The following is a 26,968-nucleotide window of genomic DNA, read 5'->3' as shown; positions in this document are numbered from 1 at the left end:
TTGTAAAGTTTCAAAGGAAAAATTGTCTTTTAAATGCTGAAAATGTCATGTTTCTTTGCACAGGTAACATGGTTTTTACCGCCAGGCAGTCATAAATGTAATAAAGATAAGAGGTTCAATAAACAGGGACCGGTAACGCTAACCCAGCAGCAGCAGCAGCACACGTGATGGAACAGGAGGAGGCGCAGGAGGAGAAGGCCACGCTTTTTGAGACACAACAACCCAGGCCTTGCATGAGGACAAGAAGCGTGCGGATAGCATGCTTTTTACCGCCATGCAGTCATAAATGTAATAAAGATAAGAGGTTCAATAAACAGGGACCGGTAACGCTAACCCAGCAGCAGCAGCAGCACACGTGATGGAACAGGAGGAGGCGCAGGAGGAGAAGGCCACGCTTTTTGAGACACAACAACCCAGGCCTTGCATGAGGACAAGAAGCGTGCGGATAGCATGCTTTTTACCGCCATGCAGTCATAAATGTAATAAAGATAAGAGGTTCAATAAACAGGGACCGGTAACGCTAACCCAGCAGCAGCAGCAGCACACGTGATGGAACAGGAGGAGGCGCATGAGGAGAAGGCCACGCTTTTTGAGACACAACAACCCAGGCCTTGCATGAGGACAAGAAGCGTGCGGATATAGCAGCAATGCTTTTTGCCGCCATGCAGTCATAAATGTAATAAAGAGAAGAGGTTCCATAAACAGGGACCGGTAACGCTAACCCAGCAGCAGCACAGAGCACACGTGATGGAACAGGAGGAGGCGCAGGAGGAGAAGGCCACGCTTTGAGACACAACAACCCAGGCCTTGCATGAGGACAAAAAGCGTGCGGATATAGCAATGCTTTTTGCCGCCATGCAGTCATAAATGTAATACAGATGAGAGGTTCAATAAACAGAGACTGGAAACGCTAACCCAGCAGCAGCACACATGATGGAACAGGAGGAGGCGCAGGAGGAGAAGGCCACGCTTTTTGAGACGCAACCCAGGCCTTGCATGAGGACAAAAAGCGTGCGGATATAGCAATGCTTTTTGCCGCCATGCAGTCATAAATGTAATACAGATGAGAGGTTCAATAAACAGGGACTGGAAATGCTAACCCAGCAGCAGCAGACGTGATGGAACAGGAGCAGGCGCAGGAGGAGAAGGCCAAGCTTTTTGAGACACAACAACACAGGCCTTGCATGAGGACAAAAAGCGTGCGGATATAGCAATGCTTTTTGCCGCCATGCAGTCATAAGTGTAATACAGATGAGAGGTTCAATAAACAGGGACCGGAAACGCTAAACCATCCCAGATGTTCATTGGTCATGTTACTTGGTTGGGGTCCTGGAGTGTTGCGTAGTCGTTTCCAATCCAGGATTGATTCATTTTAATTTGAGTCAGACGGTCTGCATTTTCTGTGGAGAGGCGGATACGCCGATCTGTGACGATGCCTCCGGCAGCACTGAAACAGCGTTCCGACATAACGCTGGCTGCCGGGCAAGCCAGCACCTCTATTGCGTACATTGCCAGTTCGTGCCAGGTGTCTAGCTTCGATACCCAATAGTTGAAGGGTGCAGATGGATTGTTAGACACAGCTACGTCATCTGACATGTAGTCCTTGACCATCTTCTCCAGGCGATCGGTGTTGGAGGTGGATCTGCACGCTTGCTGTTCAGTGGGCTGCTGCTGCATGGGTGTCAGAAAATTTTCCCACTCCAAGGACACTGCCGATACCATTCCCTTTTGGGTACTAGCTGCGGCTTGCGTTGTTTGCTGCCCTCCTGGTCGTCCTGGGTTTGCGGAAGTCAGTCTGTCTGCGTACAACTGGCTAGAGGAGGGGGAGGATGTCAATCTCCTCTCTAAAGTCTCCACAAGGGCCTGCTGGTATTCTTCCATTTTGACCTGTCTGACTCTTTCTTCAAGCAGTTTTGGAACATTGTGTTTGTACCGTGGATCCAGAAGGGTATAAACCCAGTAATTGGTGTTGTCCAGAATGCGCACAATGCGTGGGTCACGTTCAATGCAGTCTAGCATGAATTGAGCCATGTGTGCCAGAGTCCTACCAGAATCCTCATCATCCTCTTGTGAGCGTTGTGATAGTTGTTGTGATGCATCATAGTCGTCACCTTCCTCCTGGTCTGCTTCTGCTGACCATTCGCGTTGAATTGTGGAAGTCCAACGTGCACCGCTCTGGCCCTCGTCAGTGGTGGCATGAAATTCCTGCTCCAACTCCAGCTGTTCCTCCTCCTCTTCTTCGTCATAGCTGCTGGGGCCAGCGTTCCCTGAGGCGGATGGCCTGATGTTGGTACCATCACGCTGATCGTTTTCTCCTTCAGATTCCCCCAGTTGCATCATGACAGCTGTTTCCTTGATTTTTAACATCGACCTCTTCAGTAAACACAGCAGTGGTATGGTAATGCTGACTGAAGAGTTGTCACTGCTCACAAGCAACGTGGATTGCTCAAAATTTTGGAGGACTTGGCAGAGGTCCAACATGTTGGCCCAATCGGATCCACAGAAGCTTGGCAGCTGGCCGGATGCGCCTCGGTACTGCGCCGTCATGTACTGGACCACTGCACTCTTCTGCTCGCAAAAGCGGGCTAGCATGTGCAGCGTAGAATTCCAGCGCGTAGGGACATCACACAGCAAGCGATGGTGGGGGAGATTGAAGCGCTCCTGCATCTTGGCGAGTGCCCCCGAAGCAGTACTGGAAGTTCTACAATGTTTGGCCACTCGACGCACCTTCAACAGAAGATCGGCCACGCCTGGGTATGTCCTCAGGAACCGCTGAACTACTAGGTTCATCACGTGCGCCAGGCAAGGGATGTGTGTCAGCTTAGCCAACCTTAAAGCGCGAATGAGATTACTCCCATTATCACACACAACCATGCCCGGTTTCAGGTCCAGCGGTGCCAGCCACAAATCCGTCTGTTCCTTTATTCCCTTTCAAATTTCCTCCCCTGTGTGCTGCTTATCCCCAAGGCAGATTAGCTTCAGCAACGCTTGCTGACGCATGCCAACAGCTGTGCTGCACTGCTTCCACGATCCTACTGCTGCTGGGTTAGCGTTTCCGGATGAGGTACAGCTTTGAGATGCGTTGGAGGAGAAGGAGTCAGAGAGGTAGGTGCTGCTGTTATCCAGTGGGAGGGACGGCGGTGCAGCTGTTTGTGGCGTGGGCAACACCCGTGCCGTAGCAGGTGAGGAATCGCTGCCAGGCTCCACAAGGTTCATCCAGTGCGCGGTAAGGGAGATGTATCGACCCTGGCCGAACGCACTCGTCCAGGTGTCAGTGGTGAGGTGAACCTTGCAGGCAACGGCATTCTTCAAGCTTCGGGTTATTTTGCTGACCACGTGCTCATGCAACTCAGGCACTGCAGAGCGTGCAAAGTGGTAGCGGCTGGGAACCACGTAACGTGGGATGGCCACTGACATCATGCCCTTGAAGCTGTTTGTCTCCACCAATCGATATGGCAGCATTTCGCAGGCCAGAAGCTTGGCTATGCTGGCTGTTACTGCCACGGCCCGGGGGTCATTTGCTGGCAATTTCCTCTTGCGCTCAAACATCTCCGACACAGACAACTGAACCGTAGCGCTGCACACGGAAGGGCTGTTGGTTGTTGTGTTTGAAGAACACTGGGAGACCTCAAGAGCACTACTCCGGAAAGTGACAGTGTCAGCGTCGTCTGATGTTTGTGAATGTTGTGAACCACGCAATGGCTGGGCTACTGCTGCTGCTGAGGCGGGTCTGGTGAACCCAAGGGAGGCAGTGTTGTTTCTGGTACCCTGTCCTGACGCGTTTGCCCAAAGAGTGGGATGTTTGGATAGCATGTGACGGCTCATGCTGGTGGTGGAGAGGTTGTTAATACTTTTCCCCCTGCTCAGGCGGGTCTTGCACACCTTGCAAATCGCCATGGTAACATCCTCAGTGCAGTCTTCAAAGAAAGCCCAGACTTTGGAGCACCTGCCTCCTTGCTGGCGATTTCTGTTTGCTCCTCTTTTGCCTCTCACTTGAACTTCCACGCTTGTGGTGCCTGAAATTGCGCGCCGCCTACCTTGTGGCACAAGGCGAGCTCGTGCAGCAGTGGGTTCTTCAACAGACTCATCTGTGCTGCTGCTACGACGGCGATGTTCTCGTTCACAAACAAAATCTGGGTCTCTGTCCACATTGTCCATACCCTCCTCTTCCATCTCCTCAAACTCGTCATATGTCATTGTGGGCCGCCGCCGTGGAGTAGAGCTCCCCACAACAACCTCTGCGCAGCACACTCCAACGTCGTCTTCCAGATCTTGTCGGCCGACCTCCTGCAATTGCAACCCCTCCTGCCCAAATTGCTCTGGGATTTGGGTTTCCGAGTCCTCTTCGGACTCGCCTTGTATTTCAGTGCGCGGTGCATTTCCCACAGTTAACGGTTGTGAATCCAGGCACAACATTTCTGGCTGTTCCTCCATTGACCTTTGAAAGGTGGAAGTTTGTTGGGCTGGGAATAGCTCCTGCGAATACCCCATTGTGTCCTGAGGTAATTCATCGGACTGGTTATCTGGCAGTTGTGTGCGTGGTGTCGCTGCCGGTTGTGTCAGCTTTGTGCCCACTGGCTCTTAGTAACTGGCTGAGGACTCGGACCTCGTGCGTGATGTGCTGGTGCTGCTTAACCCACTGCTGGATGCTTGAGAGGTCATCCAAGTAATTATCTGGTCCTGTTCTTTTGGATTTGTGAGGGTTGTTGTCCTGGACAACATGGGCGGTATTGAGTGGGTTTTCTTGGGTGCTCCCCTGTGGCCTGTACGTGAACCGTCAGGGGAAACACCTCTTCCCTTGCCCCTCCCTCTTTCACCGGATTTCTTCCTCATTTCACTTATCCTTACAGTACACGCTGACTGGCAGCAGTACAGTGGCAGTACAGAAATGCTATACAGTACCACTATTCCCAGCAGCGACACAGAGCACAATGCTATACAGTGACGGGTGAGCGGTGTACCACTATTCCCAGCAGCGACACAGAGCACAATGCTATACAGTGGCGGGTGAGCGGTGTACCACTATTCCCAGCAGACACAGAACAGTACACAGAATGCTATATAGTGTGGCTGAACGAGCGGTGTACCACTATTCCCAGCAGACACAGAACAGTACACAGAATGCTATATAGTGTGGCTGAACGAGCGGTGTACTACTGTTCCCAGCAGACACAGAACAGTACACAGAATGCTATATAGTGTGGCTGAACGAGCGGTGTACTACTGTTCCCAGCAGACACAGAACAGTACACAGAATGCTATATAGTGTGGCTGAACGAGCGGTGTACCACTATTCCCAGCAGACACAGAACAGTACACAGAATGCTATATAGTGTGGCTGAACGAGCGGTGTACCACTATTCCCAGCAGACACAGAACAGTACACAGAATGCTATATAGTGTGGCTGAACGAGCGTTGTACCACTATTCCCAGCAGACACAGAACAGTACACAGAATGCTATATAGTGTGGCTGAACGAGCGGTGTACTACTGTTCCCAGCAGACACAGAACAGTACACAGAATGCTATATAGTGTGGCTGAACGAGCGGTGTACTACTGTTCCCAGCAGACACAGAACAGTACACAGAATGCTATATAGTGTGGCTGAACGAGCGGTGTACCACTATTCCCAGCAGACACAGAACAGTACACAGAATGCTATATAGTGTGGCTGAACGAGCGGTGTACTACTGTTCCCAGCAGACACAGAACAGTACACAGAATGCTATATAGTGTGGCTGAACGAGCGGTGTACTACTGTTCCCAGCAGACACAGAACAGTACACAGAATGCTATATAGTGTGGCTGAACGAGCGGTGTACCACTATTCCCAGCAGACACAGAACAGTACACAGAATGCTATATAGTGTGGCTGAACGAGCGGTGTACTACTGTTCCCAGCAGACACAGAACAGTACACAGAATGCTATATAGTGTGGCTGAACGAGCGGTGTACCACTATTCCCAGCAGACACAGAACAGTACACAGAATGCTATATAGTGTGGCTGAACGAGCGGTGTACTACTGTTCCCAGCAGACACAGAACAGTACACAGAATGCTATATAGTGTGGCTGAACGAGCGGTGTACCACTATTCCCAGCAGACACAGAACAGTACACAGAATGCTATATAGTGTGGCTGAACGAGCGGTGTAGCACTATTCCCAGCAGACACAGAACAGTACACAGAATGCTATATAGTGTGGCTGAACGAGCGGTGTACTACTGTTCCCAGCAGACACAGAACAGTACACAGAATGCTATATAGTGTGGCTGAACGAGCGGTGTACCACTATTCCCAGCAGACACAGAACAGTACACAGAATGCTATATAGTGTGGCTGAACGAGCGGTGTACTACTGTTCCCAGCAGACACAGAACAGTACACAGAATGCTATATAGTGTGGCTGAACGAGCGGTGTACTACTGTTCCCAGCAGACACAGAACAGTACACAGAATGCTATATAGTGTGGCTGAGCGAGGTACACAGTGGCAGTAAACAATGCTATATATAGTGTGGCTGAGCGAGCGGTGTACTACTGTTCCCAGCTGCGACACACAATGACTGGGGGGGACCCTGGCTAGCGTGGCTGGAGCGCGAACTACCCTGCCTGCCTACCCAAAGCTAAACCCACAGACAAATGGCGGAGATATGACGTGGTTCGGGTATTTATTTACCCGAACCACGTGACCGTTCGGCCAATCAGAGCGCGTTCGGGTCCGAACCACGTGACCCGTTCGGCCAATCACAGCGCTAGCCGAACGTTCGGGGAACGTTCGGCCATGCGCTCTTAGTTCGGCCATGCGGCCGAACGGTTTGGCCGAGCACCGTCAGGTGTTCGGCCGAACTCGAACATCACCCGAACAGGGTGATGTTCTGCAGAACCCGAACAGTGGCGAACACTGTTCGCCCAACACTAGTTGCTGACAGTTTACAGCGCTTCCCTGCGCTAACTCTGCAGTCTGGAGGGGGGAGCACAGAGGGCGGCCCAGGGAGAGGAAGGGAGGGAGAGGTTGGGCTGCCCTCTCTGCGGCTGACTCCCCCCTCCATTATTGGGGGGGGGGGGGGGGCACCTACCTACCTACCTACCCTATACTGGAAGGCAGCTACCTATGCTGGGGGCACCTACCTAATCTAACCTATACTGTGTGTGTGTGGGGGGGCAGCTACCTATCTAATATATACTGGGGGGCACCTACCTAATCTAACCTATACTAGGGGGGCGGCTACCAATCTAACCTATACTGAGGGGCAGCTACCTAACCTATACTGGGGGGCACCTACCTATCTAACCTATACTGGTTATATAACATGTACTGGAGGGCATTTACCTAATCTAACCTGTACTGGGGGGCAGCTACCTATCTAACCTATACTGGCGAGCAGCTACCTATCTAACCTATACTGGGGGCGGCTACCTATGTAATCTATACTGGGGGCACCTACCTATCTAACCTGTACTGGGGGCACCTACTTATCTAACCTATATTGGGGGCACCTACCTACCTACCTACCCTATACTGTTTGCAACTATTCTGGCTACCTATATTAGCCCACTGCCTTACTGTTACACAGTTACATTAGTTAGCTCCGCCCATGTAACATCATGGCCAGTTTGTTGAAGACAAGCAGACTAAGGACATGGATTACAGGAACCCTGTCCTGTGGTCTGATGGGACCAAGATAACCTTGTTAGGTTCAGATGGTGTCCAGCATGTGTGATGGCAACCAGGTGAGGAGTACAAAGACAAGTGTGTCTTATCTACAGCTAAGCACGGTGGTGGAAGTGCCATGGTTTGGGGCTGCGTTAATGCTGACGTTATTGGGGAGCTACAAATCATCGAGGGAACTATTAGTGCTACCGGCTATAGTTCATTGAGGGAAGCATGAATGCCAACATGTACTGACTTACTGGAGCAGAGCATGATCCCCTTCTTTCGGAAAGTGGCCATTCTAACATAACAACCCCCAACCATGGCCTTGCTAGAGAAACTGAGGGTAAAGGTGCTGGACTGGCCAAGCATGTCTCCAGACCTAAACCCTATTAACCTCCCTTGCGGTGTGATTATTTCCAGATTTTAGGGTCTTCTCTGAACCTTTCAGACCCTAAAACCAGGAAAAAAACATGCTGACAGAAAGCCAGCAGCAGCCCCAGCACTCACTCACCTCCCTGGGCTCCAGCGCTGTAATATTCCCTCCATCCTCCGGGTGGCGCTATAACTCTGTAGTGAGATCACTGATGGCGATCTCAACGGAGTGATTCAGAGCCTCCGTGGAGAGGAAGTAGAATGGCTGCTTGCATCTGGATCCCTCAGGAGGTGAGTAAAAACGCCCGCTGTGCTCCTTTGCTCTGCATTGAGATAACGGCGGCTAGCCTGAGTGTTGCTCGGGGTTACCACCCGGGAGGTGTAACATCCGTGGGACATCTTCAAACAGAAGGTGGAGGAGCGCAAGGTCTCTTACACCCGCCAGCGTTGTCATGGAGGAGGGGAAGAGGATTCCAGGGGCAGCCTGTGAAGCTCTAGTGACCTCCATGCCTAAGAGAGTTCAGGCCGTGCTGGAAAATAATGGCAGACACAAAATATTGACACAGTGGGCACAATTTTGACATTGTTCACTTAGGGGTGTACTCACTTTTGTTGCTAGCAGTTTAGACATTACTGGCTGAGCATTGCGCTATTTTGATGGAACAGCGAACTTACACTGTTACACTGTATTCCATCTACTTAATCATTAACCCTCCTGGCGGTCTATTAAAAACCGCCAGGGGGCAGCGCAGCAGTTTTTTTTCAATTTTTGTTTTTTAAATCATGTAGCGAGCCCAGCCCTCGCTACATGATAGCCGCTGTGCAACGGCATCCCCCCCCCCGCCCGCTTCGATCGCCTCTGGTGATCTCCTATCAGGAAATCCCGTTCAAAGCGGGATGACGTCACCGATGTCGTGACGTCATTTGGAGTACCGATCTACCCTTCAGCGCTGCCTGCCACTGATTGGCCAGGCAGCACACGGGGTCTGGGGGGGGGGGGGGGCAATGCGGCGGCGATTGGAGTGCACACGCAGTTAGCAAAGTGCTACCACCAGGAAGGTTAAAGGGCACTAAGCAGGGTGTTTTTACTGTTAAAAAAAAAATCTCACCAAAGAGAGGTTGGGATTGTTGTGTGTCGCTGGGGGACCATTACTTACCTAGGGGGTGCTGATCCTCTGGCCCCGCCCTGGATGCTTCATCCTCTTCTCATGTCTGCAGCTTGTATACTGTATTACTAGGAAATGTGTGCGTTATGCAATAACATGTTCCCAGATGTATTACATTGTAACCCATGGGAACGCACACCTGTAATGTAAATGGCAACATGTGGGTCTATGGATTTTCATGCTGTCATGTGGATCATAATGGCCTCAATTCACTAAACGGTTTAGACTAGTCTACAGATGGTTTTTTAGTCTACTGAGGGTTTGGTGTAATGTTTATTAGAGCAGGTCTAACATTCAGTAATTACACAATTCACAAAGGTAAACAAGGAGTAACCACGCCCACTTTTTCTGACAGATTAGACCAGCAGAATTCTGTGGGTAAAGTAATTCTGTGAGGTATTTTAGATGTGAGGATGGAGCCTTTTGGATTAATTTTGCAGGAGTTTAATTGTATGCAGAGGAGAGCTCATCAGAGGAGAAGGATGTCAGTGATCGCTACTCATCTGTGAGTTGCATCTTTTGATCATTTCCCCTGCTTTACTGACCTAATTACCAAATGTTTTAGACCAGGTCTAAAAACAGGTCTAAAACATTTGGTAATAGTGAATTCCCCTTTGATGCAACTAACCAAACCATCAGTAGACTAAAAACCATCAGTAGACTAGTCTAAACTGCTTAGTGAATTGAGGCCTATGTGCGGTGTGTCAAAACTGACAGCGCAGCACATAGGACTTGATTCACTAAGACAAATAGCATGCCTTATCAGAGTTAACACGCCTTATCAGAGTTAACATGGCAAGCGCTACACATTTATGCCTGCTAATTGGCAATGATGAGAGCTCCACTCGTCCTGCCCTGATCCCCTGCGGATCGGATCACTTTAAAGAGAACCCGAGGTGGCATTTCATTACGTTAGTGGGGCACAGAGGCTGGTTGGGCACACTAACACCAGCCTCTGTTGCCCCATCGTGTGCCTCAAAGACCCCCCTGCTCGCCGCTATAACCCCCGCAGTGCTGGCGACACGCAGCGTGTCGCCAGCACAATGTTTACCTAAGCGCTGTCTGTCAGCGCCGCTCCCCCGCCTCCTATCAGCGGGAGGGAAGGGACGCGGGCGGCGGCGATGCGGAGGAGGCGGGGGAGCGGCGCTGATAGACAGCGCTTAGGTAAACATTGTGCTGGCGATGCGCTGCGTGTTGCCAGCACTGCGGGGGTTATAGCGGCGAGCAGGGGGGTCTTTGAGGCACACGATGGGGCAACAGAGGCTGGTGTTAGTGTGCCCAACCAGCCTCTGTGCCCCACTAACGTAATGAAATGCCACCTCGGGTTCTCTTTAAAGGACATTATCCCCGCACTTTGATTGGCCCAATAGGCTGCCTGTCAAGTTTCCTGTCATGTGACAGGCAGCCTATTGGGCCAATCAAAGTGCAGGGATAATGTCCTTTAAAGTGATTGGACCCGCAGGGGCTCAGAGCAGGACGAGTGGAGCTCTCATCATTGCCAATTAGCAAGGAATACGGTTGTAGCGCTCGCTATGCTACTATGATAAAGCGTGTTAACTCTGACAAGGCATGCTATTTGTCTTATTGAATTAAGCCCATAGTGTGAATGAGTCCTAACAGTTTCCCATTTTGAGTATGTTCTTTTTACCACCACTCTTTGCCATCTATCCCTTAACCAGTTCTCTATCCACATACACACGTTCCCCCAGTCCCTGTATCCTCAGCTTCTGCACCACGCTATTGTGGGGAACACTGTCACAAGCCTTTGAGCTTTATAAAATGAACCAGAGGTGAGTGATATGGAGGCTGCTATATTTATTTTCTTTTAAACAATACCAGCTGCCTGGCAGCCCTGATGATCTATTTGGCTGCAGTAGTGTCTGAATCACAACTGAAACAAGCACGAAGCTAATCTTGTCAAATCTGACAATATTGTCAGGAACACCTGGTCTGCATATGCATGTTCAGGGGCTATGGCTAAAAGTATTAGAGGCAGAGGATCAGCAGGACAGCCAGGCAATTGGTATTGCTGAAAAAAAAAAAAAATGGCAGCCTCCATATCACTCTCAACCCGGGTTCACTTTTAAGGATTTTTTTTTCCATCCTTCCAAACCAAGGAAAGTCCGAATGCTCTGAATCCCCCACAGAATTAGTCACTGGTGCATGATCTGGTTAGAAAAGCCATGGTAGAAATAAAAGGAATACATTATCATCCACAGGATCAACTGACACCTGTTGGTGTTACAACACATCCTTAGTCATTGTGGACAACTATGACTAAGGGTGCATTGTAAGCCCGATACGCATCAGCTGATCCTGTGGATGAGAATGTCTTCTGTGTCGATTTGTCTTCAATAAAGAATATTGGCTTTCAGCATTCAATTGAGCATGTGGATCCTTTCCTTTCTTTTTCCAACCTGCCATGTATGTTTCCTGGATAGGGACGGTCAGAATTGCCGAATTCAATGAAATTCAGCTTGAAATTATAAATTTTAGTTCCAAGTTCACAAAAGGTTACAATTTCGCATTGAATTTTAGCATTAATGTCTCCTGAGCATGCGCAGTAGATATGTTCCGCTATTCATGGGAAAATGAGAGCGATAAATGTCTGCTGAGCCCACATGCATGCCAAATCACTGAACAACATTTATTTCTCAATTTACAAGTCGGTAACCTGAGAATTCTGAGTTTCAATTCGGAAATTTTGAGGTAAAAGTCAGAGTTTGTAATTCCATGTGGCGCTCATCCTTATTCCTGGAGCCAAATGACAGGTGGGCCATATTACTGTTGAAACTGGAATACAAGGGAGCGTGTTATTTTGTCATTTAATCCCATGGTGTAATAAACTTTAGGTTTACACCCTCAGTGAAGGCGCATATGTTTCTCTACATCGGTGTACAGTGACACTCAGGTGTCTATAAATCCCTCAACTACTTGATGACAAATACATAATGTTTTCAAAAACCTTTTCAGGAGCCCAGACACCAGCCTCTTCCTGCACTGTAGTCTGTGCTATAGGCAGCAATCTTCTCAGACATAATACAGCCTGTGCCTGATCCCTTTCAGTCTGAACAGTGCAGATGACACAATCCAAGCAGCTGCAGAAGCCACACCCACAGGCATGAAAACTCACCGTCTCACAGATTAGCTTTGGTCATGTAATCAAAAATTGTAAGGATGTAAAGCTGCAGAAAGCTGTGTTTATGCAAAAAGGTTACATTTGAGTGGTCTGAAATTCTAAGTTATTATTAGAATGTATTACTTTTAACTCTGATGCACTCTGAAATCAACATCTTCATTATCGGGATTTATTAGCATTTTATTTAGCATCATAATAAACAATATACATATAACCTATGTACTTTACTAGAGACATCGCTTTATAGCCTACACTAATAAATCCCATTTCTAACACAGCAAACAAACCGTTAACAAAGCAACCAAAAATGCAGGACGTTTCTTCCAAAACTGGTCAGTAAAACAGATTAGGCAAAAGATTTAAGAAGTAAAGCTAAACAAAACAACATAAAATAACTCTTGAACCTTTAAAAGGTGACTGTCAGACGTTTCCCACAGTTGACATGTAACTTACATGCAACTGGAGCCCTATGGTATGTCATTTTAATGTGAGTGTACAACTCTGGATAGGCAGGTTGTTTGGAGATCCTGTATTTGGAGAATTTGCACCATGCTTTCTCACATGCCAGCAAACCCCACTGAACTCTTAGGGTAAAATCATCACCCAACCGTCGTAACTCACATAGAAAGCAGCATGGAGGGGCTCAGTGAAGGTGGCACTGAAGGTGTGTAAATGGCTAAATGCGTCATCCACCTGGTAGAAGGACAGACGTCCAGCTTCATAATCCAGATACATCCCTAATCTTCTGAAGGTAGACTGAGGATTTAATGACAATATCTCAAAGTAATTATGGTAAGCAAAACGTTTATCATTTTCGCTACGGAAACTCCAAGATTTGTTGTTATTTCCAATGCCGGATTCGTCCCCTTCTCTCTCTATACTAGGATAGCTTACCCCAACATGCCAATCTCCATTATGATCATCAACCTCCACTTCCCAGTAATGTCTGCCAGAGGAAAAGCTCTCACGACTCATCACCTGAGGGAATGTAATAAACCTCTTCTGTGAATGCGGTCTGCCATGACTTGTTGAGACAGAGATACTTCTAAAGTCATTATACACATCCAAATCATCATGTGCAGTATCTTCATCCAGTAACAGATGTGTTTTCTTTGGCAAAGAAGAATCAACTTTTGATTTAATTTGCGTAATAAGTTCAGTTATGGATTTTTTTAACTCAAGAAAAATCAGAAAATCATTTAGATCAGGAAGAGAAGGTTCCTCCATATCTTGGTCAGCTGTGTCGGATTCTGGATCTTGCAGGACAGCTATTGGGTCAGTCATATTACACATCTTTTCAATGCGAGCCATCTTCCTGGACAGTTCCCCTCCTTGTGTCTCCAGATGCTGGATACAATCAGAGACAGCCTGTGATATCTGCTCTTCTTGCCTGGTGATCTCATTCAGGACTTTCATCTCATGGACTTCCAGCTGTCTCCTGAAGTCCTCAAACAGAGCTGTGACTCTCCTCTTCTCATCAGCTGCTTTTTCTTGTGCATTCCTTTTGTGGTCCTGTAAGCTCTGGATTCTCTCTTCATATGGTGCCATCTTTTTTAGTACATGTCTTAGTTCCTCCTTTTTCTTCTCAGAAGCCTCCTCTAGAAGTTCCACCTGGTGTCCATTATGTGTCCCAACAAGACAGCAGGACACACACAGACAGGTGGAGTCCTCAGAGCAGTAATACTCCAGGATTTTTTTGTGGATGGAGCATTTTTTGCTGATGAAAGATGACGTTGGCTCCACTAACACGTGGTCCACTGTCTTGTTATGAGCTGCCAGATGTTTATCACACATGGAGGTTTCACAGTGTTGGCAAGTCTTAATGGCCGGCACTGGGGCATCCACACAAAACGTACACTGAACCTCGGGTTTCTCTTGTTGCATAGCTGTGAAATTGTTCACAGTGTTGGACAGCTTCCTGTTCTTCTCCTGCAGAGGGTGGTTTGGATACTCCTTTCGAGACTCTGAACAGGAATAAACTTTTCCCGATGCCTTCTGTGTCTCCAGCGCAGTCACAATACAATCCCGGCAGAAGCTGTGTCCACAAGTCAGTGTCACCGGCTCTGTATACAGGCTCAGGCATATAGAGCAGCTCAGCCCTTCTCCGAGAGAGGCGGACGCCATTGGAAGTCTGTAGGGGGCGGGAACTCTTCTTGCAGCAAAAGTTATCTCATTCAGGGGAGCGAATGACAGTGGAACTATGTTTGGTTTTTTTAAACTAGCAGAAGTGTGACTGTTTAGATGGTGGAACCTGCAGTGAAAACAAGGAGGAGAAAGTCAATTAAAAAATGAAAGTCAGAAGAGTGGAGGAATGAGTAAAAGAGAGAGCAAAGTGGAAGGAAGAAAAAGAGCAGCTGAAACAAAAAGAAGTGCTACATACTGTATGGGCGGGGCTGCAGGAAAAAAAAGTTCTGTGAAGAGAGGGAGAGAGCAAGAAGTATAAGAGAAACGGTGAGGAGAGCACAATAAAGAAGAAACTGTAGCAAGAAAAGGCATAAAATGCCATGAGAAGAGTGTAACGTGGCAAACTACTGAAAACAGAGCGACTACATGGTGTTAAGGTGGCCACTAATAATACAATTTGCCGAACGATCGATTAAAAACTATTCTTTGTATGAACAATCGTTTGGGACCACTAATGTACAAAAAACAATCCCGTCACTCTGATCGGATGGGTTAGGAGATTTATATCTAATAATGGCCCCAAATGATTATTTACAATCATTCATACAAAGAATCGTTCATAATCGATTGTTCAGCAAATTGTATCTTTAGTGGCCACCTTTACAATGAGTAAGCAAGAGTTCCAAGTGCAGCATGGCCATTGGTGGAAGGGGGGGGGGGGAGGGGAGTGTTAGGAGCAGATAGGTGAGGGTTAGAATGAGAATTACCATATTTTTCAGACTATAATATGCTCTGGACTAGAAGAAACAGCTGGAATTAGAGGGAAAAAAACAGTGAGGTAAAAAAAAAAAAAAAAAATACTACACTTGGTGCCTCCAGGGTGCACTGCGTCTTATGGACCTTCTGCTCCAAAACTGTCTCTATCCAAACTACACTTCCCAGCTACACTAATCCCTACTGCCCTCCCAGCTACACTTACTACCCTACACTAACCCCTGCTGTCCCACTGCCTATACTAAGCTACACTGCTCCCACCACAAACACTAACTACAAATGCACTCTTCACCCAACTTGTATAATTACCCCCCCAGCACTGAGGCCAAGGGAGCGAGACGGAGGAGCACACTGCGCATGCACCGACTGGCCAATCTTTCAGGAAACCAAGAATTGAAGATCAGCAAAATATTTTAGTACCAGTAAAAAGGCCCGCCCGTTAAAAAGCGGGCGCTAGGTCACAGCCGCTACCCCCCGCAATGCGCGCCCCGCTTGCTCGTTCCCCATCTCTGTCTGAAGTATTTGCACACAGGGAGCTGCTTGCTTGGCAGTTGGAAAAAGCTGTTATTTCCCACAATGCAATGAGAACCTCTGTGAACCACACACAGCAAGCTGTCAGATCCGGCACATGCTCAGTACAAAAAAAAGCCAGGGACACAACCATTCAGTTGATGACGCAGGGACACTTGCATTTTATTGTATAGGATTAAAAAAAGTATCAAAAAAGTTTGAAATTCTTCGGTAAATTCATCCATAAAAATAGACATACGAGCACTAAAGTGCAATAACGATATTAAAGGGAACCTTAACTGAGAGGGATATGGATGTTTCCTTTTAAACAATACCAGTTGCCTGGCAGTCCTGATGATCTCTTTGGCTGCAGTAGTGGGGGAATTACAGGCCTGAAACAAGCATGCAGCTTAATCCAGACTGACTTCTGTCAGAACACCTGATCTGCATGCTTGTTGAGGGGCTGTGGCTAAAATTATTAGAGACACAGGATCAGCAGGAGAGTCAGGCAACTGGTATTATTTTAAAAGGAAAAATCCATATCCTTCTCAGTTTAGGTTCCCTTTAAGGCAATAGATCATTTGTTTTAAGGGAACAGCGTTGCCTTGTTTTGTGTCAAGTGGACCCTTCTTCAGGCCTTCACAAACAGTAATATTCATCTGAGCTGCACTAATTGTGACAAGGATGACAATACAGGTCATCTCTGTCATACACAGCAGGATCCGGGGCAGGGTGGTAAACTATCCTGCCCAGGATCGTCCTGCTTATGTGGTGTTGTTAGCAGGGCTGTGGAGTCAAAGCAATTTTGGGTACCTGGAGTCGTAGTCGGTTTCAATAAACTGAGGAATTGGAGGATTTTTGAACCAAATCCACAGCCTTTGTAAAAATTAGGCTAAGTAGTCGGAGTGGAGGAGTCGGAGTCATTCTAGGTACCTGGCGTCAGAGGTTTCATAAACTGAGGAGTCGGATGATTTTTGTACCAACTCCACAGCCTTGGTTGTTAGGGAGGTGATACCTGGCTTTATCTTTGTCCAGATAACATGAATTGCTTTCCCGCGTCCAAGTACGGCTCCCAGTGTGTCACCTGACCCGCATTAGGTCACATGCACGGTTCCCGGTGTGTCACCTGACCCGCATCAGGTCACATGCATGGCTCCCAGTGTCACCTCACCCGCATCAGGTCACACGTATGGCTCCCAGTGTGTCACCTGACCAGCGTCAGGTCACATGCACAGCTCCCAGTGTGTCACCTGACTTGCATCAGGTCACATGCACGGCTCCCAGTGTGTCACCTGACCCGCATCAGGTCACATGCTCGCTTCAGGAGCCATATACAAAGGACGCAGCAAAGCAGCTGGAAGCTATAGGTAGTGTAGAAGATGGCTCCAGATGTTTTATACGACATTTCCGCTGCCCACCACTTTGGCCGTGGGGGGGGCATTGCGGATAGCTCACTTCACTTCACTGCTCCTGTGCAATAGTTGTGCGCAGGCCCAGTACGCGCCAGGTGATGTGGATGCGACAATTTCCATTGATGACAGGATTGTTAGCATAGTATACAAAGATGTTTCTGTAAGGAGGTTGGGGGGGGGCAGCATGTGATGATCACTTTATTTTGCATCCTCTTGCTTTTCTTAGGTCGTTTGCAAAGATCACTTCAGTTTTGTATTTTTTTGTTGAAAGTACTAATAAGAATGGATAGGGTCCATTTCTATAGACTTTCATTATGCGTACATTTGCATATGCGGTTTATGTTCCGTCACAGCAGGCATGTACAAAGTCTGGCCCGCAGACCAAACACAGTCCGCGTCTCCGCTTTGCCTCCTCCCCAGCTTCCCTGTAGTAGTCCCATAGAAATTACTATAGGAATACAAATTTTTCATAGCGTGGAAGACTGGGGAGCGTAACCAATCTAGGGCCAGGAAGCGTAGGGGGCAGGGGAGTTTGGCCGCTACAGGGCTTGAGAGCGTGGCCGATACAGGGCCGGGGAGCGTGGCCAATACAGGGCCAGGGAGCGCCACCGATACAGGGCCGGGGAGAGTGGCCGATACAGGGCCGGGGAGCGTGGCCGATACAGGGCCGGGGAGCGTGGCCGATACAGGGCCGGGGAGCGTGGCCGATACAGGGCCGGGGAGCGTGGCCAATACAGGGCCAGGGAGCGCCACCGATACAGGGCCGGGGAGAGTGGCCGATACAGGGCCGGGGAGCGTGGCCGATACAGGGCCGGGGAGCGTGGCCGATACAGGGCCGGGGAGCGTGGCCGATACAGGGCTGGGGAGCGTGGCCGATACAGGGACGGGGAGCGTGGCAGATACAGGGCCGGGGAGCGCGGCGATACAGAGACAGGGAGCGTGACCGATACAGGGCCGGGGAGCGTGGCAGATACAGGGCTGGGGAGCGCGGTCGATACAGGGACGGGGGGCGTGGCCGATACAGGGACGGGGAGCGCGGCCCATACAGGGACGGGGGGCGTGGCCGATACAGGGACGGGGAGCGTGGCCGATACAGGGACGGGGAGAGCGGCCGATACAGGGTCGGGGAGAGCGGCCGATACAGGGCCGGGGAGCGCGGCCAATACAGGGACGGGGAGCGCGGCCAATACAGGGACGGGAGGTGTGGCCGATACAGGGCCGGGGAGCGTGGCTGATACAGGGACGGGGGGCGCGGCCGACACAGGGACGGGGGGCGCGGCCGATACAGGGACGGGGAGCGCGGCCGATACAGGGCTGAGATAGGAGTTGGCAACTAAAGGAGAGAGAGGGAGGAGGCAACTGGGAGCAGAGGGAGAGAGAGAAGGACTGGAGGAGAGGTACAGATGTACAGGAGGAGCGCAGGGGGAGAGTAGAAAGCACAGGGAGACTGAAGAATGCACAAACAGAGCACATATAGAGAGGAGGGGGGCAGGAGAAGACCAGGAGGGGAGCACAGGTACAGGAGGCAGCAGGGGGACAGTAGGGGGCACACAGAGAATGGGGGGGGGGTGGGGCACAGGGAGACAGCAGGCGATAACAGGGAGAGAGGAAGGGGACGCTGGAGTTAGAGGGAGGCAGAGGTGACACAGAGGACACTGGAGACACAAGGTGACGTCACACACACATGGAGTTACCTGCACCAGCTGAAAATTGCCAACACAGTGACGTCCTACTTCCGCTTCACGCTCCCGCGCTTCTTCTAGGGCTCTGCGTGGGGGTGGGGCGCATGGTAAACCACGTCACGCTGCTCTGCGTCGTTGTCATGGAAACCCTCCTAGCGGAGATAACCTGCTAAATCGTGTAATATGTGATAATCTCTATATCGCCATCTTGTGGACAAACCTCAAACTGCACTCACAGGTTGCTTTATTACAAAAAATACATAAGAATTTTGAGTCAGGAAAGATGATCCCATGATTTAGCAAGAGAACATTGCTATTGCAGCATACAAAAACCATGCCTGTGTCCACAAGCACTAATAATGGCAGGCTGTGTCCTAAAGGATACATGAGAGAAAAAAAAATGCAGAGCTTCCTCCAGCCCCTTGAAGTCTCTGTGTCCCTCAGTAGAGTTGGGCCGAACGGTTCGCCTGCGAACGGTTCCATGCGAACTTCCGTGGTTCGCGCTCGCGTCCCGCAGGCGAACCTTTGCGGAAGTTCGGTTCGCCCCATAATGCACCATGGAGGGTCAACTTTGACCCTCTACATCACAGTCAGCAGGCCCAGTGTAGCCAATTAGGCTACACTAGCCCCTGGAGCCCCACCCCCCTTATATAAGGCAGGCAGCGGCGGCCATTACGGTCACTCGTGTGCCTGCATTAGTGAGAGTAGGGCGAGCTGCTGCAGACTGTCTCTCATAGGGAAAGATTAGTTAGGCTTAGCTTGTTCCTGGATGCATACCTGTTCTGTTCAGTGAGACCACTGCATACCTGTTCAGTGAACCTGCCACTGCATACCTGTTCTGTGAACCCACCACTGCATACCTGTTCTGTGAACCCACCACTGCATACCTGTTCTGAGAACCCACCACTGCATACCTGTTCTGTGAACCCACCACTGCATACCTGTTCAGTGAACCTGCCACTGCATACCTGTTCTGTGAACCCACCACTGCATACCTGTTCTGTGAACCCACCACTGCATACCTGTTCAGTGAACCTGCCACTGCATACCTGTTCTGTGAACCCACCACTGCATACCTGTTCTGTGAACCCACCACTGCATACCTGTTCAGTGAACCTGCCACTGCATACCTGTTCAGTGAACCCACCACTGCATACCTGTTCTGTGAACCCACCACTGCATACCTGTTCTGTGAACCCACCACTGCATACCTGTTCAGTGAACCTGCCACTGCATACCTGTTCTGTGAACCCACCACTGCATACCTGTTCTGTGAACCCACCACTGCATACCTGTTCAGTGAACCTGCCACTGCATACCTGTTCTGTGAACCCACCACTGCATACCTGTTCTGTGAACCCACCACTGCATACCTGTTCAGTGAACCTGCCACTGCATACCTGTACTGCTCAGTGAACCTGCCACTGCATACCTGTTCTGTTCAGTGAACCCGCCACTGCTGTCACTACACAAACAGCTGTTTGCGGTGCGTTACACGGTGAGTTTGGTGTGTCAGTGTGAAGCAGTACCTTAATTACACTACCTGATTGATGTATACACATGCAACATGTTTTAAAGCACTTTAGGCCTGTCATTTAGCATTCAATGTGATTTCTGCCCTTAAAACGCTGCTTTGCGTCAAATCCAGATTTTTCCCGGGGACTTTTGGCGTGTATCCCACTCCGCCATGCCCCCCTCCAGGTGTTAGACCCCTTGAAACATCTTTTCCATCACTTTTGTGGCCAGCATAATTTTTTTTTTTTTTCAAAGTTCGCATCCCCATTGAAGTCTATTGCGGTTCGCGAACTTTAACGTGAACCGAACCTTCCGCGGAAGTTCGCGAACCTAAAATCGGAGGTTCGGCCCAACTCTATCCCTCAGTGCAGCTCTGCTGGCAGCCACTCTTCTGTGGTCTGCTCCATAGTGACCTGGTGAGGTCGACGGCTTCTGCACGAATGCGGTGCGCGCATGTGCCGGGCTGACGTGGCCAGTATTGCACATAGCGCTCTCGGCCACGTCAGCTACGGAGTACGGAGGGGACCACAGAAGAGTGGCTGCCAGCAGAGCTGTGATGAGGGACACAGAGACGTCAAGGGGCTGGAGAAAACCCCAGGTAAGTAGCTCTGCATTTATTTATTTTTTTTCTCATGTATCTTTATTGATGGTGGGTTGAGAAGTCAGACGTGTACTAGAAACAAACAATTCCCATTAAAACATATATACCTTCCTTCCTCCAGCCCCCTCCAGCCTGATCGCTCCCACGGCATCCTCTTCTTCCTCTCTGTTTGCCCGATACTGGCCCCAAAAAATTAGTCGGTTGGGGCCAGTCGGCGCCTACGCAGCCCGGCCAGGCGTGCTCCCGTTTTGCTCCGGTCCCCGGGAGTGTCCAACGTGAACGGGAGCGCGCCCACGGACAGGCCCCGCATGCACAGTTGGCCCCGGTCCAGAGGACTTTCTGGGGCCAATTCTGGGCTAACGGAGAGGAAGAAGAGGACACCATGGGAGCGATCGGGCAGGAGGAAGCCCCAGGTATGTATATTTTATTGGAAATCGTTCATCTCTGGTTCCCTTTAAAGTAAATCTGTAGTGAAAATAAATAATCAGATACTCACCTATGAAGAGGGAAGGTCCTGTAGAGCCTCCCTATTCCTCACACTGTCCCCCTCGTTTCAGCCTCGTCACCCCTGTTGGAGGTATTCCACCAATTGGTTGAATGCTGCTCACTGATGCTTCAGAAGGCTTCGTCAGCTGGAGTGCTCCTGAAGATGTGGGCGGGGCAATGTCCCTGGTGATCGGAGCTCTCTGCCATTGCGCATCCGCCACATGAATGCTGAGGCCAGAGGTGGTGTGCACATCACAGACTTACCCCGTACAGGCAATAATAGCAGGATTACAGGAAGTTTCAACTGCCGGACCTATGGAGGACTCCCAGGATCCAAACTGAATGGTAATATCGCAGTAGGACTGGAGAGTATTGTGAATCGATAATATCGCAGGGGGTTGCCATAGGAAGACTGGCACTTACACAGGGCCGGTTCTAGACTTTTAGCTGCCTGAGGCAAACTTGTGAGGATGCACCCCCCACACCCACCCGATTTGCAATGATCACACATGACATGCTGCAGCTCAACACAAAAGCACACTGGCTGGCTGTGAGTCTCATTCTCTTCCTACTCTGACTGCATGCTGTTACTGTTAGCACAGTACAAAATTGCTGCCCCTGTAATCTCTGCCCGATTCAAATGTTTCACCTTGCCTCATGAGAGAACCGGCCCTGCACTTACGGCAGGCTAACAAGATACCCACGTGAACTTACCAAACATCTTTAAAGCCAGCACTGGCGGTTTTGAGGGGCATGTGATGCATGTTGTGACGTCCTCGGTCCTATGGCGGCGCCGAAAATCCTCCCGGAGTGGCGGCGATGTAAATATTTACCTCTTTGGCTCCAGCGCAGACGCAGTATCCGCTCTTCCGACGGAGATAGGCAAAAATAGCCGATCTCCGCCAGGCCGCTCTACTGCTCAGGCACATGTCTCCTGCGCAGTAGAGCGGACCCGACGGAGATCGGCTATTTTCGCCTATCTCCCTCAGAAGAGCCAGAAAAGGTAAATATTGCACACGCCGACAAATTGTCGCCTGTGCGTTCCGTGGGCTGCAACGAGACCGCCGTGGGACACAGGAGGACGGGGGAAGCCTCAATAGGGTCCAGAGGCTTCTCCCTACTGAGGTGAGTACCCTCCAGGGGAACTTTTTTCAGTACAGGTTTTCTTTAAGGGGCCCACACACTGGTCGATTTCAGCCATCAATCGATTCTATAGAATCAATCGATCAATCAATTTCAATTAATTTGATCTGACAGGACGGAAAATCTAGGTCGATCTGATGCTGGCAGCAGATCGATGGCCCATAGAGTTGCATTGGATCTAATGGTGCAATAATGCATTTAGATCGACTTTTAATAGATTTCTGTTAACCTGTTCCTAGTGTGAGGCACACATCAGATAGATTCTTGTACGATTTGACTTGACAGGAATCTGACAGAAATCTATCTGATGGTCGAATCTGCTGCAAATCTATAAGTGTATGACCACCTTAAGAGACGCCCCAATGCCTTAAAGAGAATCTGTATTGTTAAAATCGCACAAAAGTAAACATACCAGTGCGTTAGGGGACTTCTCCTATTACCCTCTGTCACAATTTCGCCGCATTAAAAGTGGTTAAAAACAATTTTAAAAAGTTTGTTTATAAACAAACAAAATGGCCACCAAAACAGGAAGTAGGTTGATGTACAGTATGACCACACATAGAAAATACATCCATACACAAGCAGGCTGTATACTCCCTTCCTTTTGAATCTCGAGATCATTTGTGTGTTTCTTTCTCCCTGCAGTTCTCATGCACTGAAGTTTCAGGCTGCTCGTTTCTTCCTGCAAACAGCTTTGCCCTTGTCTGTAATTCTTCAGTATGTGAAAGCCCAGCCAGCTCAGAGGACGATTTATCCAGCTTGTAAAAGATAAGAGAGAAGAGAGAAGCTGCCCTAATCTAAATAATACACAGGCAGTGTGCATAGAGGAGCCAGGAAGGGGGAGTTCATAGCAGAACCACAACACTGTAGAACTTGGCAGCCTTCCAGACACAGGCTGACAAGTCTGACAGGGGAAAGATACATTGATTTATTACAGAGACTGTGATAGTAGAAAGTGCTGCAGTAAGCCAGAACACATTAAAATAGCTTTTGGAACTTGTAGGATGATAAAAAACAGGATGCAATTTTTGTTACGGAGTCTCTTTAATATTTAGGTATCTGGCTTGCAGTCTCTGCCATGTATCCCCTTTCTTATTTCTTAATTCTTATTTCTCGGTGCATCAAACACAATAGGGGAATGATAGCTGAGTGAGCCCCCTCCTACACTGCGCCCTGAGGCTGGAGCCTCTCTTGCCTCTGCTTTGCCCTGCATCTTATTAATAACAAAGGATGCATTTTCCATCTGATTTTACATTTTATCGTGTTGCAGTTAATATGGCCTTTTCCCCTACAGTGTGAACGGGCCCTGAGGTCTTCACTATGTGTGCATTTGCATCTGTTACCCAAATTTCCCCTCCTTGCCGATAATTACAATGGGCCCCTATGGCAGCACCCAAGCTTTCCTACTTCCACCTGAGATGGGAGGGGTTTCTGCTATACTTACCTGGGCCACCTCCCGCCCAGTAACCCTCGATTTCCTCCCTGGCTCTTCCACTGTGCAGCTGTGCCGCTTCCAATCCTCACCAGCTGGCCCAGTTGCAGGATACAGCGCATGCGCAGTCCCGGCTTTGTGCCTCCTCTATTGCACTTTATCGGGAGGGCATGTGGGCGGGACCACACACGTGGAGTAGCCTGCGGCCAGCAATCATTCAGAGGACGTCAACGCAGTCCCAAGCGGCGTGTGCTCTCTGTGAGATCCAAGCCTAAGAGAGTGCTGGAAGATAATGGTTGGCATGCAATTATTGACAGTTTGGGCACAATTTTGACATTCTTCACTTAGGGGTGTACTCACTTTTGTTGCCCAAGGTTTAAACATTACTGTTTGTCGCGTTATTTTGACAGGACAGTAAATTTGTAAAAGATACAGTAGTACTTTTTTTTCACCATTCTTAGCACCAGTTTCCATCGCTGCATTTGCCCACATGCAAATTTGGACTGGCAAATGCATGGCACAGCGAAGGGGGATTCGGATGCGTTTCGAATCACAGTGGTGTCTAGAAAGACACATGCCTTGCACAGTGGAAATGAGCCCTTATTGTAAAGTACCCCTACCTGATTAGATGGGAAAAACTTTTGTACAAGCCTAAGGGCAAGAAGTGATTCTGCCAAGCTTTTGTATTGCCCTCTGATGTACTTATACAGTGGCTTGCAAAAGTATTCGGTCCCCTTGAAGTTTTCCACATTTTGTCACATTACTGCCACAAACATGAATCAATTTTATTGGAATTCCACGTAAAAGACCAATACAAAGTGGTGTACATGTGAGAAGTGGAACGAAAATCATATGATTCCAAACATTGAAAAAAAAAAAAAATAACTGCAAAGTGGGGTGTGCGTAATTATCCGGCCCCCTGAGTCAATATTTTGTAGAACCACCTTTTGCTGCAATTACAGCTGCCAGTCTTTTAGGGCAGTGTTTCTCAACATTTTATTGGTATGTACCCCTTTTAAAAGCTTGTACTCGCCGAGTACCCCCTAGCATAGTAAACCTTATCACAAGTACCCCTTGACAAATAAATATTTAATCGTAGTACATAATAATTGGTTCTAAACAATTTCCAAACATTTACTATCGCTTTTAATTAGCTAAAATACTAATTTGGTGTTGTTTATGTAGAATTTATCATTTTCTAAAACTCTAAATTTGTTATACTTGGTTAAGTATATCAAGCAGGAGTACCCCCTGGAACCATCAGACGTACCCCTTGGGGTATGAATACCGCATGTTGAGAACCTAGGTTTTAGGGTATGTCTCTACCAGCTTTGCACATCTAGAGACTGAAATTCTTGCCCATTCTTCTTTGCAAAACAGCTCCAGCTCAGTCAGATTAGATGGATAGCGTTTGTGAACAGCAGTTTTCAGATCTTGCCACAGATTCTCGATTGGATTTAGATCTGGACTTCGACTGGGCCATTCTAACACATGGATATGTTTTGTTTTAAACCATTCCATTGTTGCCCTGGCATTATGTTTAGGGTCGCTGCCCTGCTGGAAGGTGAACCTCCGCCCCAGTCTCAAGTCTTTTGCAGACTCCAAGAGGTTTTCTTCCAAGATTGCCCTGTATTTGGCTCCATTCATCTTCCCATCAACTCTGACCAGCTTCCCTGTCCCTGCTGAAGAGAAGTACCCCCAGAGCATGATGCTGCCACCACCATTTTTGACAGTGGGGATGGTGTGCTCAAAGTGATGTGCAGTGTTAGTTTTCTGCCACACATAGCATTTTGGCCCAAAAGTTCCATTTTGGTCTCATCTGAGCAGAGCACCTTCTTCCACATGTTTGCTGTGTCCACCACATGGCTTGTGGAAAACTGCAAACGGGACTTCTTATGCTTTTCTGTTAATAATGGCTTTCTTCTTGCCACTCTTCCATAAAGGCCAACTTGCAGTGCACGACTAATAGTTGTCCTATGGACAGATTCCCCCACCTGAGCTGTAGATCTCTGCAGTTCGTCCAGAGTCACCATGGGCCTCTTGACTGCATTTCTGATCAGAGCTCTCCTTGCTCGGCCTGTGAGTTTAGGTGGACGGCCTTGTCTTGGTAGGTTTACACTTGTGCCATACTCCTTCCATTCTTGAATGATCGCTTGAACAGTGCTCCGTGGGATGTTCAAGGCTCTGGAAATCTTTTTGAAGCCTAAAGGTGCGTACACACACGCGACTATAGTCGTTTGAAACGATCGTTCCCCGATCGTTTCAAACGACGATCGTTTAAAAAAAAGCAGCCAACGACCATTAAGTCTAACGACGGACGAGGTAGATCGTTAAAAACGAATGATCTAGCTTGGCGGATTTTTTCCAACGACGATCGTTTGCAAAAGTAGTACATCGTTGGAAACAGTCGTTCGTACTAGGTTTGACATGCGCATTTCATTATTTCTCCATGGAACTTTTCATTTTTATGCGCAAGCGCAATAGTTGCTTTACGTGATGTAACGTTCGTTCTAACGATCAGATCGTTACACACTTTTAAAAACTAACTTTACTTAGATCGTTCTTTCATCAATTAAAAGTTTGTTCGTCCTTCACAACGAACGATCTTTGTTGCATGTGTGTACGTAGCTTAAGACTGCTTTAAATTTCTCAATAACTTTATCCCTGACCTGTCTGGTGTGTTCTTTGGACTTTATGGTGTAGTTGCTCCCAATATTCTCTTCGACAACCTCTAAAGCCGTCACAGAGCAGCTGTATTTGTACAGACATTAGATTACATACAGGTGCACTCTATTTAGTCATTAGCACTCATCAGGCAATGTCTATGGGCAACTGACTGCACTTAGACCAAAGGGGGCTGAATAATTACACACACACCACACTTTGCAGTTTTTTTATTTGTAAAAAAATATTTTGAATAATGTATGATTTTCGTTCCACTTCTCACGTGTA

General features: G+C 48.6%; 1 protein-coding gene across 3 annotated transcripts in view; it reads right to left on the bottom strand.

The window, feature by feature from the left end:
• Window positions 1–26,968, bottom strand: part of LOC137524173 (E3 ubiquitin-protein ligase TRIM39-like) — a 123,444-nt gene that overhangs the window by 82,572 nt on the left and 13,904 nt on the right. Inside the window, exons 2-3 of one of the 3 annotated variants that reach the window (XR_011022639.1) lie at window positions 18,852–19,005; window positions 12,742–14,588 (exon numbers count right to left, since the gene is read on the bottom strand). Coding sequence is in view for 2 of the 3 variants with exons in the window: in XM_068243751.1 (XP_068099852.1) it covers window positions 12,923–14,461 (1,539 nt within the window). In the remaining variant the exon portion in view is untranslated. Of the gene's footprint in view, window positions 1–12,529; window positions 14,589–18,851; window positions 19,006–26,968 lie in introns of those variants that run through there. The other 2 variants (XM_068243751.1, XM_068243752.1) reach the window with 2 other exon arrangements.

The sequence above is a fragment of the Hyperolius riggenbachi genome, chromosome 7 (genome assembly GCF_040937935.1).
Source record: "Hyperolius riggenbachi isolate aHypRig1 chromosome 7, aHypRig1.pri, whole genome shotgun sequence".
NCBI lineage: Eukaryota > Metazoa > Chordata > Amphibia > Anura > Hyperoliidae > Hyperolius > Hyperolius riggenbachi.
The sequence above is the reverse complement of the archived record's forward strand: the minus strand, read 5'-3'. Positions and strand labels throughout refer to the sequence as shown.